General features: G+C 36.4%; 1 protein-coding gene across 50 annotated transcripts in view; it reads right to left on the bottom strand.

The window, feature by feature from the left end:
* RIMS1 (regulating synaptic membrane exocytosis 1) overlaps positions 1–15719 on the bottom strand; it is a 323050-nt gene that overhangs the window by 188324 nt on the left and 119007 nt on the right. For 49 of the 50 annotated variants that reach the window (XM_027697558.1, XM_027697738.1, XM_027697391.1 and 46 more), the window contains exons 2-3: positions 12594–12807; positions 11348–11359 (exon numbers count right to left, since the gene is read on the bottom strand). In XM_027697558.1, coding sequence (XP_027553359.1) covers positions 11348–11359; positions 12594–12807 — 226 coding nt within the window. The remainder of the gene's footprint in view (positions 1–11347; positions 11360–12593; positions 12808–15719) is intronic. The other variant, XM_027697399.1, reaches the window with a different exon arrangement.

The following is a 15719-nucleotide window of genomic DNA, read 5'->3' on the forward strand; positions in this document are numbered from 1 at the left end:
CCTCCAGTCATGACAACACAACCATCATATGCATCCTCATATGCTATTTATAGAGTCCCAGCAACATCTGCTCATCTCTACAATTAATCTGTATTTCTCAGTAATACTCAACTTTTTAGAATGCAATATCCCAAATAATTTTCCCAAAACTCACCACTACAAAGGGGTTTGCTATAGGAGTCTGCTTTTTATGGACAAGTAAAATACAAATATAATAGATTATTGAGAAAACAATATTTAATTCTAAATCTTCTGTAGACCTGTTGCATGTAAGTTAGTTGACAGGTGTTTTAGCTGGAACACTGAAATTGCACAGTACATGATTGAACTTCAGCCTAAATGGGGTTCCATTTTTTGGAAATCTCAGTCTGGATTAAAAAATATTATTAGGTTTTATGTGCTCTTTAAGGAAATGGAGATTACATTTCATGCAGATCTTCACTTAAGCTCTTACCAGTCACTAAACAACTGGTAACAGATACTTTGTACCATTTTATAATCACAATTTTGGGGAGAGATTTATCTCCATAGAAAGGGTGATTTGCAAATGGGTTCTTACATTAATGGAATCAAAAACCCTCACAAAATGTTACAGAAACTTTATCTACAGATTTGCTTGTTTGACAAATACTGTTCTACACTCAAACTGACATATTATGCCTAATAAACTCATGTACCTCAGGTATTTGTATGACAAACTATCCTCACTGATTGCAGCACTGGAGATCTATAGACAGAAGCATCCATCTGTTAAGTAAAATCACAAAATGCCCCAGAATGCAAAAGATATAAAAACATAGATGGAAGTATCTTTTATCTAGGACATTGCATGGCTAAAAATACACTGAATTTTAATCCTGGATGAGGATTAAGGTTATTTATGATAAAAAGAGAAATAGCAAGAGAGCACAGATTACATCTAGTCCTCATAATTACTTTGTTCTCTTGAAATTTTTTCAACTACTTGTTGGTTTTTCATAATGCCTAATAGGTCACAAATCTTTCTAAATCTTTCTTTGCAGCAAGATCTCTTTTTAGCTAAAATCTCTCTGGTTTTGGGGTGCCAAAATAGCCCCAGAATCCAGTTTACTAAATTTAGTTCTATTTAGCATTTACGTTTTATTTTGTTATTACTAAAACCAAATAATTGTGCCCCAGCAGTGTATATAATTATGAACATTTTAAAGATTAGAAGTCACATTTAGTCCAAACCCCAAAATATCACATTAAAAATCCCATCACATAAAAGAATCTTACATGAATAAGGGCTACAATGACTCAAGCTGAAAGATACAAATTCCAAGAAGAAATAAATAGACCAAGAAAAGAATTTGTTGAGGTTAAGGGACACACTCCAGGCTGTTGACTCAGGCTGTGCTTAAATGAGAGCACTCTCATGTGCCTGGCAACTGGCAGCGTGTAGTGACCACAGGGAACAGAAGTATCCAGAGGCATCCAGAGACTGAACAAGGGGATTCAGTTAGTTCAGTTTCCAAAACCTAAAGTGTTTTAAGGAAGGATGATGCATGATCAGGAGAAATCTCCCACTTTACGGCATCCTTTCACAGGAGAACTGTTTACTGATACCACAGCTGGTATCAGAACTAAGGGATATACTAGATTGACTTATAGCAATAAAACCTAATTATATCTAGAAATCAGACCACTGCTGGAAAAACTGAAGGTGTGTTGCTCAGATAAAAACAAGTTCCATCAGGTGCTGCCACAGGACGACTAGCTCTGACTGAGCTTTGCTTGAACATCAGCAGTCAGCTCTGCTGGTGTACCATATCCCCTCAGGCCCTTCACAGAGCAACACACTTCTAAAGATATCCCTGGGCATCTCCTGTACATTTACTATTCAGTTCTCCCTCAATGTTTTTGAGGGAGGAAAAGAAAGTATCTCCAGTCTCTAAAGCTAAACTTTCCTTAAACATCAATCAGAAGAGATATCAAGAGATATCTAGGTTCCTTTCTTCTGTGTGAATTAGAGAAAGTTTAGATGGTGTGAAATGTTGGCCTGCCTGGTATGTCTTTGTAAAGTAATCCCTTCTCTTTGGCCCTCCACAACAGTTTACAGTTCCAGATTATTTCTTTTCCATGTACAAATTAAATTTACCTATACCAGTCACAGCCTCTGGATTAGCCACCTCTTCCAAATTTATGTTTTTAATACTCCAAGATGACTTCTTTTCAGATTGAAAAAGATAACGTGCAGCACAACTAAGAAACCTAATTGTTATAGGAAAACATATTTTTAAATTTTTCAATTTTCAAGCTAATATCATTAAGGTACTTTTTCTATATATTTTTTATTAACACAGTGTATTAGTTCTGTATTCCATAGCAGAAAAAATAATAGTATGTTTATTATATAAGGTATATAGTGGTTTAGAGATCTCTAATAATTCTACGATTTCTGGAGTGCCAACAAGTAACATATTATTCCATTACAGAAATGAAGACAAAAACACAGCAAATACACAATCCTTAAAAAGAAAATTTTTTTGCTTAATTTGAAATGCAATTGGGCAAACTGAAATCAGAAATAACAACTGTAAATTTGATGTGGCAATGAAAAGGAGTTTTGGACTTCAAGATACCATAAAGGTAAAAATCTGATATCAATAGTAGTAAGATTGGATTTGCCTTGTTAACAAGAGGTAACAATAAATTCAAAGCAATTCATATAATGAATTAAAGGACTTTGAAAAGTAGAACGTTGTGGAAAGTTAAGACAATTAAATGTGCATAACACTCTGAAAGGATACAAGAACAATTCCAAACAAGTACAGTGATCTCTCAGCTGAAACTGCAGTGTGCTACATACACGTTTGGCATGGATTTAAGGCTGAGTTTGCTGTTTACTGATAGTAACATTACCAGAAACATGTTGAAGTAATGAAGAACTGGAGGAGCCATAAACAGATTCCTGGGGTGACTATGCTTTGAAAATTATCATCTATACAGACCAATCTACACAGATCCCTACCAGTAGCCAAACACCTCTTCTCCCAGAAAAATCTGGAAAAATAAATAAACCTGAAATATTTACTCTATAATCCTTAAATATTTATAAGTATAAGCCTTAGTATTTTTGAGAATAATGATTCAGCAATAATAATTTTTTTATAATAATAAAAGGTTCCAGCTACAAGAGAAAACCCTCATTAAAAAAGAAACGTTCCCTTTAAAATTAGGATTTTAATTGCATGCATCACTATTATTGCAGCTGTCTACAGAACTTTTTGATAGCACAATTGCAAGCAAAAGGGTATCAAATACTATTAATGTAATTCCAATCTATCAGAATTAATAAGTGATAAGATGCAGAAAGAAAATTTGATTTCATGCATTTGAACACATCATTTTAGCAATTTTTTTAATTGATTTTTTTCTCCTCATTTTTTAAAATTATATCCATATTTTAACTAGTCAGGAATGATCAGAATTGCATCTGATGTAAACTGTTTGGTTTTAGCTTTTGCCTTATACCAGATATACTTACTTTATCATACTTGTTAATGTTCAAAACTGTGTGCACTGAATAGACAAGGATCAGAATCTACTATAAAGTTACAGTTTATAGTATCATGTTGATTACATTAGGTATATGAACACAACAAACAGAAACCAGGCCCTTCTCATGACTTCTTAATATTGTGTTGCACTGCTAGCATTTTCTTTCATTATTATCCTCTTTCTTCTTAAGATGTACCACATATGAAAAAATCTCAGATTTCAATTGTTATAACTTGTTTCATTCACTCATCTTTTCAATATGTATCTATCTGCAGTCAAAACTAATTAACTAAAACTATCTTCCTTTACACAAGACCCTGATCCCACTTCTTAACTTACAGATATTTAGGGCATAGATGAATACATATTTGACAGAAAAATGAACAAAAATATTTCTATATTTTGCATTTTCTGAAAATAGCATTATTTCTCATTTCCCTAATATCATCTCCTCCTAGAAGTTTCAAATTTTAATGAATCAACAGATGCAAGACTCCAGTCAACATTGCTAAGGTAACAGAAGGATAAAAAAGCTAACACCTGCTGACACATAAGTATTTGCAACTTTAAAAAATCAAGCAGCTACTAATATTATTTTAATCATAGGATGAGGAATCAAAAATTCTTAAGGGAAAGTATTCAAAACCAGAATTGTATGCTATTGCATGACACTTCTTGAAATTCATACTTAAGAATACTCTTAACCCTTTATTACTATGAAATAACACACACTTGAGGAATATCATCATCCTGGGAAAAAGTTTCTCTTGTTCAACTGAAAACACCTTATAAAACAGCCACTGAAAAATCAGAAGAAACCGAAAGTCTTCTCCCAGCAAATGTAGATAATCTTATCCTTGTAGAACAAGTTCCTACAGAACATACTCCTAAGATAACTATCATGCAACACCATGGAGCAGACACTGTGATCAGGTGTCTGTAGCATTTTGGTTTAATGCACGAAAGATGTCAGTAGCTGAGTTTGTGTCTTTTTTTTTTTTTAGTTTTACTTATGTATTCAGCATACGTGATTTTGTTTGAAATAACAAATTAAAAAATCACACAGACTTCACTCACTGGAAAGAAACATTAGTTCTTTCCTATTATTTTTAAAGCTTGCATTTAAGTAATTTAGATCTAGAACTAAATTTGCTAGTACCTTTTTCTGTGAAAGCATACTTGTAAAAGTAGAAGAGGGTAATTAGAAAAATGCAATAAGAAAATTTTCAGCAAAGTCAAATCTAAATCCTAACTCAATATATACTTCTGGAAAAAAAAACAAAACCAGAAAAATTATTTCAATGCTTCCTATTCTGACTTTGCAGTGAGACTGGCGCAAGGCAGGTAAGAAGATATTCCTCTTCAGTACTGACAGTACTGTATTCGTATCTGGGAAAGCAACTTTGCCACCATGGAGTTCAACAGTGACTTCCCAGACAGTATCTGAGCCAGTAGGATATACAACATCACTGGGAGAATCACTCAAAGGCTCTCCTGCTCCTGATCCTGCTCCTCAGCTTTATACCACCAACTTAGTTGAACCAGACAGAATACTGTTAAAATGAAAAATATACTGCAATGAAAGAAATTAAAAGCTTAATCAGGTAACTTTGTTTTTTTCTTTCTCTCTGAACACTGAGCTGAAAAAATCATCATAATTGTTGGTGACCTTTTCTGAAGGATTCTGTGAAATTCTAGAATTCATTTGTCCGAACAGAATTATTCCCTGGCAGAACTTAAAGGGATTTTGTGTAAGCTTATAATGTGTGTAGTTACATAAAGCAAAAAGTAACAAAAATGACATGAATTATCCTTGACTCTTTCATTATTGGCCATGCAAATCAAAAGACACATGGATATGCCAAACTGTAAGGAGCAAGTTCCTTTAGATAGCCCTGCTTGAGCAAGGGCCTTTAGATCAGACAACCTCCAGAGTCTCCCTCCAACCTCAGCCATCTTGGGATTCTGTGACTGCTATGGCATAACATCTCTTTTTGTCAACATAAATGGGCGCATAAATAATAATTCCTCAGTTGATTTAAATACCTCGAATCATTTACAGATTTCAGAGGTCAAAAAAGTAGTTCTTAAAAGCTTTATTCTGCCCTGTACTTCCTGAATTAGACTACATATAGGATGCATATATATAGTATGCATGTATATTCACTTACCAAAAAGTCTGTGCAATATATGCTTATACATACCTATATTATATATACATACATGACATTAGGCAAGAGGAGATGCAATAAAGCTTCTCCTGAAAAGTCTAATTGACTTTTGTTTTTGCAATTAAAGGAATTATTACACTCATAGGTATTGCTGACATTTTCTTAACTAAAAAACCCCAATTCAAATTAATTCCCATATTCTTGAATCAGTTAAATTGAAACAAAGGTACTGAAAATACAATACTAAAAATAGGATAACATAGCAAGTAGTAACACTCTGGAGGATTACAAGTTTGGGGGGGGGTGTTTATAATGCATTATACTGCAGGAAGCTTCCAGTATTTTTTATGTATAGTCTCCACAAATCACTGTTACCCAGTTTGCATGCCAACAGCAAGAACAGACATGAAGGATTCAGGAGACCTTTATCACAAGTTAAGAAAGAAGGTTGCAGTAGCAATATATTTTCTTGGTGACCAACCGTAGAACTGCATGATAAGTTGCAGTTTAAGAGTTTTGCAAACAGGTAAACTAAACTTGAGTAAATCAAAGAGCTTGACCAAGTGGTTACTGATTTACTGATGATTTAAAGCTATAGTAGAATAAAACTCCAGCTGTCTAGTGACTCTTCTACAGTTCAATCCTTAAATGAAGAAGCTCTGACCTGGCTAACTTCAGAGCATTAGCATCACCTGCCTGCCTTTTTTTGTGAATAAGAAGTAACCGATCATTTTTGTTAGATGGAAAAAAAAAAAAAGGTGTTAAAGCCAAACATGTTTCTTCAGCAAACTTGGTGAAAAGCAAGCTTATTTAAGGATTTGCTTAAAAAATCTATACACTCACACTTGTTTAAAAGCGAACTAGCTTCCCAAGAACCAGAATTAAGTGCTCTACATCTAACTTGAAATAGAATGCCTCAGTTTCTTGCTAGTTTTTTTTTTCTGCTGGAAGCAGCAGTTCTAGGGAGGGATTATCAAAAAGCAGTGCTTCTTTTCTGATGCATATAAACTCTATATCTTTTAGGAAACAAATTATGCTGAATGCTACAGAGAGAGAGAGAATTTATCTGCTATCCATTTGAAATTTGCTATGTAATTTTACATCCTTCTCTTGGATTCTTTTTTTGTTCTACAGCTGTGTTAGAATGTACATAAATTAGCCTTTTAATGGACAATTTGACCTAAGAGTTCAGTGAAAGGGATGTAAAAATGATCCTGGCAATCCAGATATTTTGTTCTGACAATATTACCAACTTCTGTTGTAGCATTAGTACACAGTTGAATTGCATGGCATATGTACTCAAGTTGGTAAGGCTTAAATTAGCAAGCCATTAATGGCCAGTCTTCGCGAACGAAGATTTTGGGAAAGGTCTTTCACCTTTCCAGCCTGCGCAATGGATTTTTTTTAGGTGAGACACAGCATGCGCTGAACTGAGCCCACCCATTAATCCTAAGGTTCATCTGCCGGGGCCAAGCAAGCTTGGACAACGGCAGTGAGGTCCTCAGGATGTAGGTTTGTTTAGAGTGACCTTCTCATAGATGGATGGCCTCACAGGGCTAACGAGCTACCATCTGCCCAGGGGACTTGGGAATCGAACCTGGGTCGCAGCAGTGAGAGTCCTGCATGCTAACCACTAGGCCACCAGGGGTCCCAAGCAAGCCATTATGTAAGCAAATTTTAAGCATAATTTAAAGGAACTAAATGACAAACACCCTGTAAAAACAACTGACATCCAATTAGGGAAATGTTTCCAAGTTGTCTTTCTTTTCAAGTATAAATCACTGACATTATGCTAAAATGAAAACAATTTCAGTGAATGCCAGATCAGAAATGTGACTTTCTTCAGCATTGATTACCGACATTATTTTCTGCAATCACATACTACTAAGTTCGGTGAAATCAATTCTCATATATTTATAATGTATTTTACAGCCTGATTTCCTACTAGTTTTCTTTTACATGTGTAAACAGAAAAATGAGTAGCAAACTCCTCTATTCTGCACAACTAACATATCTGGAAAACACACAGGAAAATAGTGACAAAATTTTTTTCATCATTTGCTCCCAATTATTTTCACTTTAAATTTGATAAAAAATTGTAACCCTAATGAAAACTGTAGAATGGTAGACTGATTGCTATGGATAAATATATGGCTTGATCTGGAACACAGACCTTCCACTAATTCTTTCAATGTCATACAAATTTCACTTAGCTCAATACACCCACAGCACCTCACAAAATATTTAAATTTTGATAAGAAAAAAATACATTTGTTCATTCAAGATCATTTTTGTAGCCTAAAATGTATCTCCATTTCTATAAAGAGAAAGAAACAGAGCTGTACAACTTCATGTATCAGGTGTTTACGAAGGAAATACATCTTTTTGCATGACCTAGCCAAACACTGGGAAAAAGTTTTACAGGAATGATGCAAGGGGAAAAGTTGTATTTTCAGGTGGTTTTTTGCTCTACAAGGCTGTAGTACCGCTGGAGGGAAGAACAGTGGCAGCCAGGCCAGCAGGAAGACTGAGGTAGGGCTCTGCCCACACCTGGCCAAACCATGGAGAAGCACCAGCCGGACATTTTCCTGACTTGCCCACTGCCCTAACAACCACAATATTTCACATCACATGGGAGAGTGAATGGAATAGAGAGAAGTAACTTACACCCATTACCATTTTGGCAGTTAAAATGCTGGTATATGGAACATAGCTAGAATACATACAGAGTGAAAGTGTAGCCACTCTTCAAGGAACTAAAACCACCTAGAACATTGTGCCAAATTAGAAGCAAGTGGTCACTCTTGTCAGTTTTTTCTTAAGCACCTGCCTGACTTCTTTCTGAAATGCTATCTCACATAACATCCTGTACTAATAATATTCTGCTTTCTTTAAAAGTATATACAAATGCTCAGTGATTACAGTGAAAGCTCCAGCTTTAACATTTTATTGGGTTATTTTTCCTTCCAATAAATAAAATTAAATAGATTCCCAAGGCTTTACTCTAAGGATTGCAGTTGTCTTTCTCCAAGCCAGGAATGTTTAGGGCCAAGTTACACCCATGCAGTCTCATGTATTCACTGTCCTCTAGTTTGAATGTTATTCTTCAAAATTTCTACATTTCTACATATCAATTCCATATGCTAGATATCAACTATAATTGCTTTATTTTTTGTCCCCCTAATCTCTCTAACTTTCTCTCACATGAGCATGTTTCCATTTCTTGGATCATCCTCTGTTTGACATTTTTTGTGCCTATCAGTTAGTATTTGTCAAAAATGGATAACACGTGGTACACAACATCCCAGGTGAGGTATCATAAATTCTCCAGCTCTGCAGGAGATACTTAGAAACTATGATAGCATTTGACTTTTCCTGAGCTTGGCACTTTGGTAAGTCACACTTCATCATCCTTTCCAAACAACGCACCCCTAACTTGTAGGAACTTGGTACATGTGTTTTGTATTAATATAATTTATTGTGGTAATAATTCACATGGAGACAACAAGGATAAATATGTTGAAAAAGTTTTTACTAAGATGAAACTTGCCAGATAATTTTTTTTGGTAGTTTGTTCCTAATATGTAGATTAGTCAGGAGTGTTGAGCCACTGAAAATAACTAACAAACAATATTTTTCTCATGTTGCTCTATATTAATTATACCAATTGTTCTGCTTATAAAATATGCTATTTGCTAGGTATGTATTAATATTTTGGAATTAATTAATATATATTCCATTATCTTTCAGAGACAGGCACTGCTAAAACAATGGTGCTTTATAGAAGTGCTCCCCATGTTCCTCACACAAATGAACTAATTATTGGATACTCTCCCTCTGACTACCATTAACTTTTCAGCTGTTAAAGAGATGTAGCTTATCACACCATAGAAGATATTTTCATATACAGTATTATTATTAGGCCATTTTCTTGGCGCATGGAAGCTTGGAGTTCAACACAAGAAAACCTAAACCAAGACAAGTACAAATAATAAGGATATATTTAAGTGGACTTAGGACAATCCAAATGAGTCATGCGTGCCTTCAGAACACATCGTCAGAGCTCTTTAGTGCAATGGAGTCTGTTTTCTGGATTCCAATTATATATTTCAAAGATGAACACCTAAACTGTCCTCTCATCAAAGACAGAATCTCTCCTGCATGCAGACACTATAACAATTTCAGTTATTTAGCAAAGTTTGTGTTCCAAACTGAAGGGTGAACGATGCCTAAGGCATATAAGGGGATCAGGTGAGGTTCACCTGAATTGCTTTCCAAAACTTAGATGGCTAAATTGTACCTAAATGGCATCTACCGCATTTGAGACTCTTGCTGTTTCTGATCCTAAAGAAGACTCTGTTGCAAGTGCACTAGTGTTTTAATGCACCCCAGTGGATGCATCAATGATGCACTGATTTAATAAAAAATCAGTATCAAGCTAAAACTTCTCTCACACTATCCTAAGCCATTTAGATGAATAGAATGGAAAAGATCAGGAACTCCTGGATTATTTCAGCACTTTATTCAGAGTACCACACAGAAAACCAGGGAATGAAGCTGTATCAAGTTCTATTTCATAGCCATTGGAAAAACATCCATGCTCTCAGAACACTACTGCCACAGAAAAAACCTACCGCAATATGCAGATGTGATAGAAATAATTTTCTCTGGATGTTAAATAGTACTACTAAATTTCAGGCTACAGGTGTGCTATTATATAAATTGGGGCATAGCACCACTTCATAATACAAGCATAACTTCATCACGCACATGTTAAAAACTACTTTGGATTGTAATAAATTTACACTTGTTTCAGCTAAGGTGCCAGCAAAGCTGGCTAATTCCCATTACTTAATGCTCCAAATTAAAATCTGGAATATCACCTTTTGCAGAGCTGCCCAACAAGAGGTGGTAAATGGACTGCACTGTTCTGCTCAAGTACTCCCACCTTTTTCTATGCAGAGTGTGCAGAGATGAACAGGGAACTACTCTCACCTATTTCATATAAGGCACAGGCATTAGTAGTGAATATGCCTGCACTTGATCCTAAAAGTTCTGCAGATTTTTGAAATGGTAACTATGCATTCAAAAAGGATGCACTCCACCTTGCTCACTACACTTACGGCCAGTTTGAAGAGGTTTTACTTCACCTATACATATTAATGCAAATGTAAATAAAAAAACTGATTTCACAAGAATTGCCTAAATTTCTGCAACAGTCAGAAGTGAAACACAGCAAACCATGTAAAACAATGTAAAATTACAATTAAAATACTAAATTCGATTTCCTGAAGCTTATGGAAGGATCTTGTATGCAAAAAGTCAAAATTGTTAACTGAAGACATTTTTATGAAATAAGATTTTACTAATCTTTACTGCCTCCTCTACTTCTTAGCCTAAAAATAACAAATATTTCTAAGTTCTCAATTTCTTTTATTGTTATAATTTTGACAATAGTCTTGGGTTTCCTTGTTGAGCTATCTTTAAAGCCTATGTTCAGCTAAGGATGGGCAGGGTCTGTGTATTAGGATTCCTGTTTTTCCCCCCTCCCTTGTGGATGATTTTAGAATTTCAGTTCAGTTTTTCACATTAATATGTATCCCAGTTAGCTAACAACATTATAATAATAAATTATAAAAAGCATGTATTCTAACCACTTTGTCCTCCTTTGGGAAAGCATCCAAGGAAGCAGAATAAAAAGAGAAAAGAAAAAAAAGAAGAGAAAAAGAATAAAATAGGCAAGTATTAATAGACAGATTTCAAAGAAATGCAATTCTAGTAACTCTCTATGAAGAGATAAAAACATAAAATTAAAAAAAAAGAGCTTTAAATAAAAAGATGACATTACTGCATATGCTGTAAACATGTTTTCCCACCCTGGCCCACAGAAGCATAAACAATATAACAAACAACAGGCAAGTTACAAATGAATGGACACTCTTCCGTTTCTGTGACTTGAAACAATGGGTGAAAAATAATTAAAATATATTCAATTTTTTTTCTGAGTAAGGATAAGCTGTATCGCATGCACTCTAATTAATAGTATAATGTAACGTATTAAACTATATTTTCAGAGAGTTGCTCAAATGACACCACCTGCAGGTGATGCAATGTAATGCATCTATTTATAATAATACATGAACATTGGAAGTTTTCACATATAGATATGCAAATTTTTGTCCAATTCACCTATATAGTTTTTTTCAGAATGTGAATTTAATTTAATGAACTAACAAGTACATCAAGGCTATAGAAAACTTCTAAAATAAACCTGAAATGCATTTTGTTGAGGGTAATCTCAGATACCCTTCAGTTTTGTGGACAGCTACTGCAGGTAACCGCATGCAGATCAGAGGGAGAAAGATTTAGTCACCTGCCTGAAAGTAGGATACTTAACCCAGATTAATCTATAGTTTATTTTATAAATAAATTTAAAATAAATTGACATAACACTTTCAGTGTGCTAAGAAAAGTGGTTGAGACTTTCTTCTAACCAAAAATTGACTGACTTTATGTTAAAGAGATCTACAAATGTATATGAAAAGCTCTACAAAAAAAAATGTAAAATTAAATAAGAGGTCAATAAAAAGTTATTAATGTGGAGTTGTACCTGAGCAAAAGGGTTTCTTCTTTCATTCTATGAAAAACAAGTATATTTTCTTCAAGCCATCACTCAAGTAGAACTATACACTACTATTATTGTTTTAATTAACTCTGTGAATCCCAAGTAGCTCCACAATCATTAAATACATTATTTTACTTTATACAAACCTCATAATGAAGCAATAAATGAAACATTTAAGTAAAATGAAGCATGAAATGCCAAACTTAAGGTGAACAATCTGCAGCATGACAATGTCAAGGAGGCTTTTTCTTAAGAGTGCACATCAGGAGACTTACATTGTTTGATCGCAGAGAGACACGACCTCCACATCGAGCACAAAACTTGGTCCGGCAATAAGAGCATAAATGGCCACAACCATCTGCAAACTTTGTTTTATGACAGATTCCACATGTTGGAGCATCATCCTTGTGCTCTCCCTGGTAACGGCGGGCTTCTTCCCCTATCTTTCTTACTTGCTCTTTATAGCTTTCAAATTGTTGATGCAACCTCCTGCATAGATGAGAAAAAAGTTTATATAGCAAGAATAGGAGGAAAGACCACTACTGTGTATTTCTTTCTTTCAGTTTGCAACACTACCTAATATTCTTGGCATGTTCACAACACCTCACATCAAATAGACTCTGCACATGAAAGAATGTATAGGGCAGTCTAAAGGAAAAAAAATAGACATATTTATTCTTATAGGTTTACTTCAAAGATCACAAGCAAATCATTTCACTTGACCAGAAATTGACGCAAATGCAAAGCGCTAAACAAGACTGTCTACCATTTACTGAATAAAAGAAATAATTGGCTGCAGAAATTTGAATTGCTTTGTAACCAACTTTATTTATACAGTAGGTGTAATAAAAATATGTAAATCAATCTTCAGTTACAGTGTTTTCAAAATCTACATTACTAACACATATAACAACTATTTCAAAACACACTCTACAAGCACAGACTTTATAAGAATATGAGAACATCTTTTTTATTTCAAATCTATATATTAACAACCTGTTGTGTTTTCTCTTGTTAAGTATGGGAGACTACTTAAGGTTTGCTATCCCTAATTACAGACATTTCTTCCAGCTTAGCTGCAGGAGTGTACAGAAGTATTAGCAGGTACAGAGATTCCTAAGATTAAGTTTGGTGTTAAAAGAAGTACCTCTTGTCTTCCAGCTGCCCCAAACAACAAACACCCTGACACTATGCCCGCCAATTTGTTAAGCATGTTGCTACACAAATGACCCAACTCCTAATCACCACCTCAGAGAATAGAACTCGGCCCTCTAGCCTTCACTTCCCTTTCTGTAACTCAGGAATAATAATAATAATAATAATATCTCCCTGAGGAAAAAAATGTTCTCTGGTTTGTTTCTATGAGATTTTCCTGACAAAGATGACATTGCAGAGGGGAACCAGCTAAAGGTCCAATCCAGGTCTTCTCCGGAACCTGGCTGCATACTGCAACTGCTCTTTAGGCACCTGTAGTGGGTTTCTGTGGCTGAGTTTTGGTAGTGGGGGGGGCTACAGGGGTGGTTTCTGTTAGAAGCTGCTAGAGGCTTCCCCTGTCTCATGAAGCCAATGCCATCCGGCTCCAGGACAGGCTTCCTGCTGCTGCCAAGGCCAAGCCAATTAGGAGTGATAGTAACGCCTCTGTGATCACATATCTAAGAACAGAAGGTTGTGCAGAGAAAGAATTCCAGTCAGGAAGAGCAGTGTGAGAACATGGGAATAATAACGTAGACACCAAAGTCAGTGCAGAAAAAGGGCCAGGAGTGCTCCAGGTGCCAGGAGCTGTGGCCCCTGCAGCCCGTGGTGCAGATCTTGGTGGAGCAGCTGTGCCCCTGCAGCCCATGGAGGACCATCAGGGTGCAGAGACCCACCTGCAGCCCATGGAGGAGCCCATGCTGGAGCAGGTGGATGCATGAAGGAGGCTGTGACCCCATGGGTGGGGGGGGCCAAGATGGAGCAGGGTCCTGCTGGAGACCTGCAGCCCGTGGAGAGGAAAACCCACACTGGAGAGGGTTTTTCCTGGGTAGGACTTGTGGCCCCTGTGGGTACACACGCTGGTACAGCTCATTTGTGAAGGACTGCACCCCATGGAGGAGTGACCCACGGGACAGCAGTTTGGGAAGAACTGCTGCCCGAGGGATGGACTCAAGCTGGAGAGGTCCAACAAGGACTGTTCCCATAGGAGGGACCCCACGGGAGAAGGGGAAGGACTCCTCTCTCTGAGCAGCGGTAGAAACCACAACTGACCATAACTCCCATTCCCTGTCCTCTTGCACCACAGGGGGGGAGGAGGGAGAACATGGAAGGAAGGAGGAGTGGGGAGAAGGTGTTTTATTTCTCAGTCCTTGGCTCTTATCCTGTTAGCAATAAATTTAAGTAATATCCCCATTTTGAGTCTGTTTTGCCTATGAAGGTAATCAGTAAGTGACCTCTCCCAGCTGTTACCTCAACTCATGAATCCTTTGCCGTTTTTTTTTCTCTCTCCTCTGTCCAGTTGCAGAGGGAGAGTGAGAGAGTGGCTTTAGCGGGTACCTGCCATCTGGCCAGGGGAAACCCACTACAGCACCGAATTCGATGTTTACCAGATCCCTCTCAGTGAGCTAACCCGTGAACCTGAATCAACATAAAATTAATTCTACCCAAATAAAACTCCAAACCAGAAATTCCATCATTTTGCTTACAGATTTGCTCTGCTCTGAGCAGGAAACTGGAGACCCAGGATGAATGTAGGACATGAGCTCCTGAATCCAGAAATTAAAGTGACCTCTAAAGGGCAACCTTTTTAAAGCAGCAACAAGCTCAGCTGTCATGAAGCTTAGTTTACTTCACCCAACCTGAAGTTTAATTTAAAAGGATGATATTTTAGCTGTTAACTATCTTATTAGTCATCAAATCATACAAGAAAGAAAAATTTCTTTAGATGCACCAGGACAGCACTGCAACTCCTGACCTCTCATGAGCTTGGGCAAAGACCTCAGACAGCCTAAGAGGGAGAGTCCAGCAAGGCACTTGGAACAACCAGTTTTTTCACCATGCTGTGTGGAACCCAGGCTTTTTACCCACTTTTCCAGATGTTGCTTTAAATCTACATCTTCACGGATAACATTTAAAAAAATCATGAGCAGCTACATTGATTATTAAGAGAAACAGGGAATCTAAAGTTTAATAAATGGAAACAGTAGGTGCGTTATCTATAGAGGTGTTGGTGATATCTTTTATCTCCACTACCTGCTTTGAGCTACCCACTCCCTTAATTAGCACTGAGACTCACACATTTAACCAATGCACTTTTAGTGACACAATTTCATGTTTCTGTGGGCTTTTGTGTGTGGGTGTGTGTGTGTGGTGAACTTGTCTGGACTTTTAAGATGCAAGTAATCAGTGTTTTTTGTATGAAATACTGT

Source organism: Neopelma chrysocephalum, unplaced genomic scaffold, assembly GCF_003984885.1.
Source record: "Neopelma chrysocephalum unplaced genomic scaffold, ASM398488v2 Primary Assembly neopelma1_23b, whole genome shotgun sequence".
NCBI classification, from domain to species: Eukaryota; Metazoa; Chordata; class Aves; order Passeriformes; family Pipridae; genus Neopelma; species Neopelma chrysocephalum.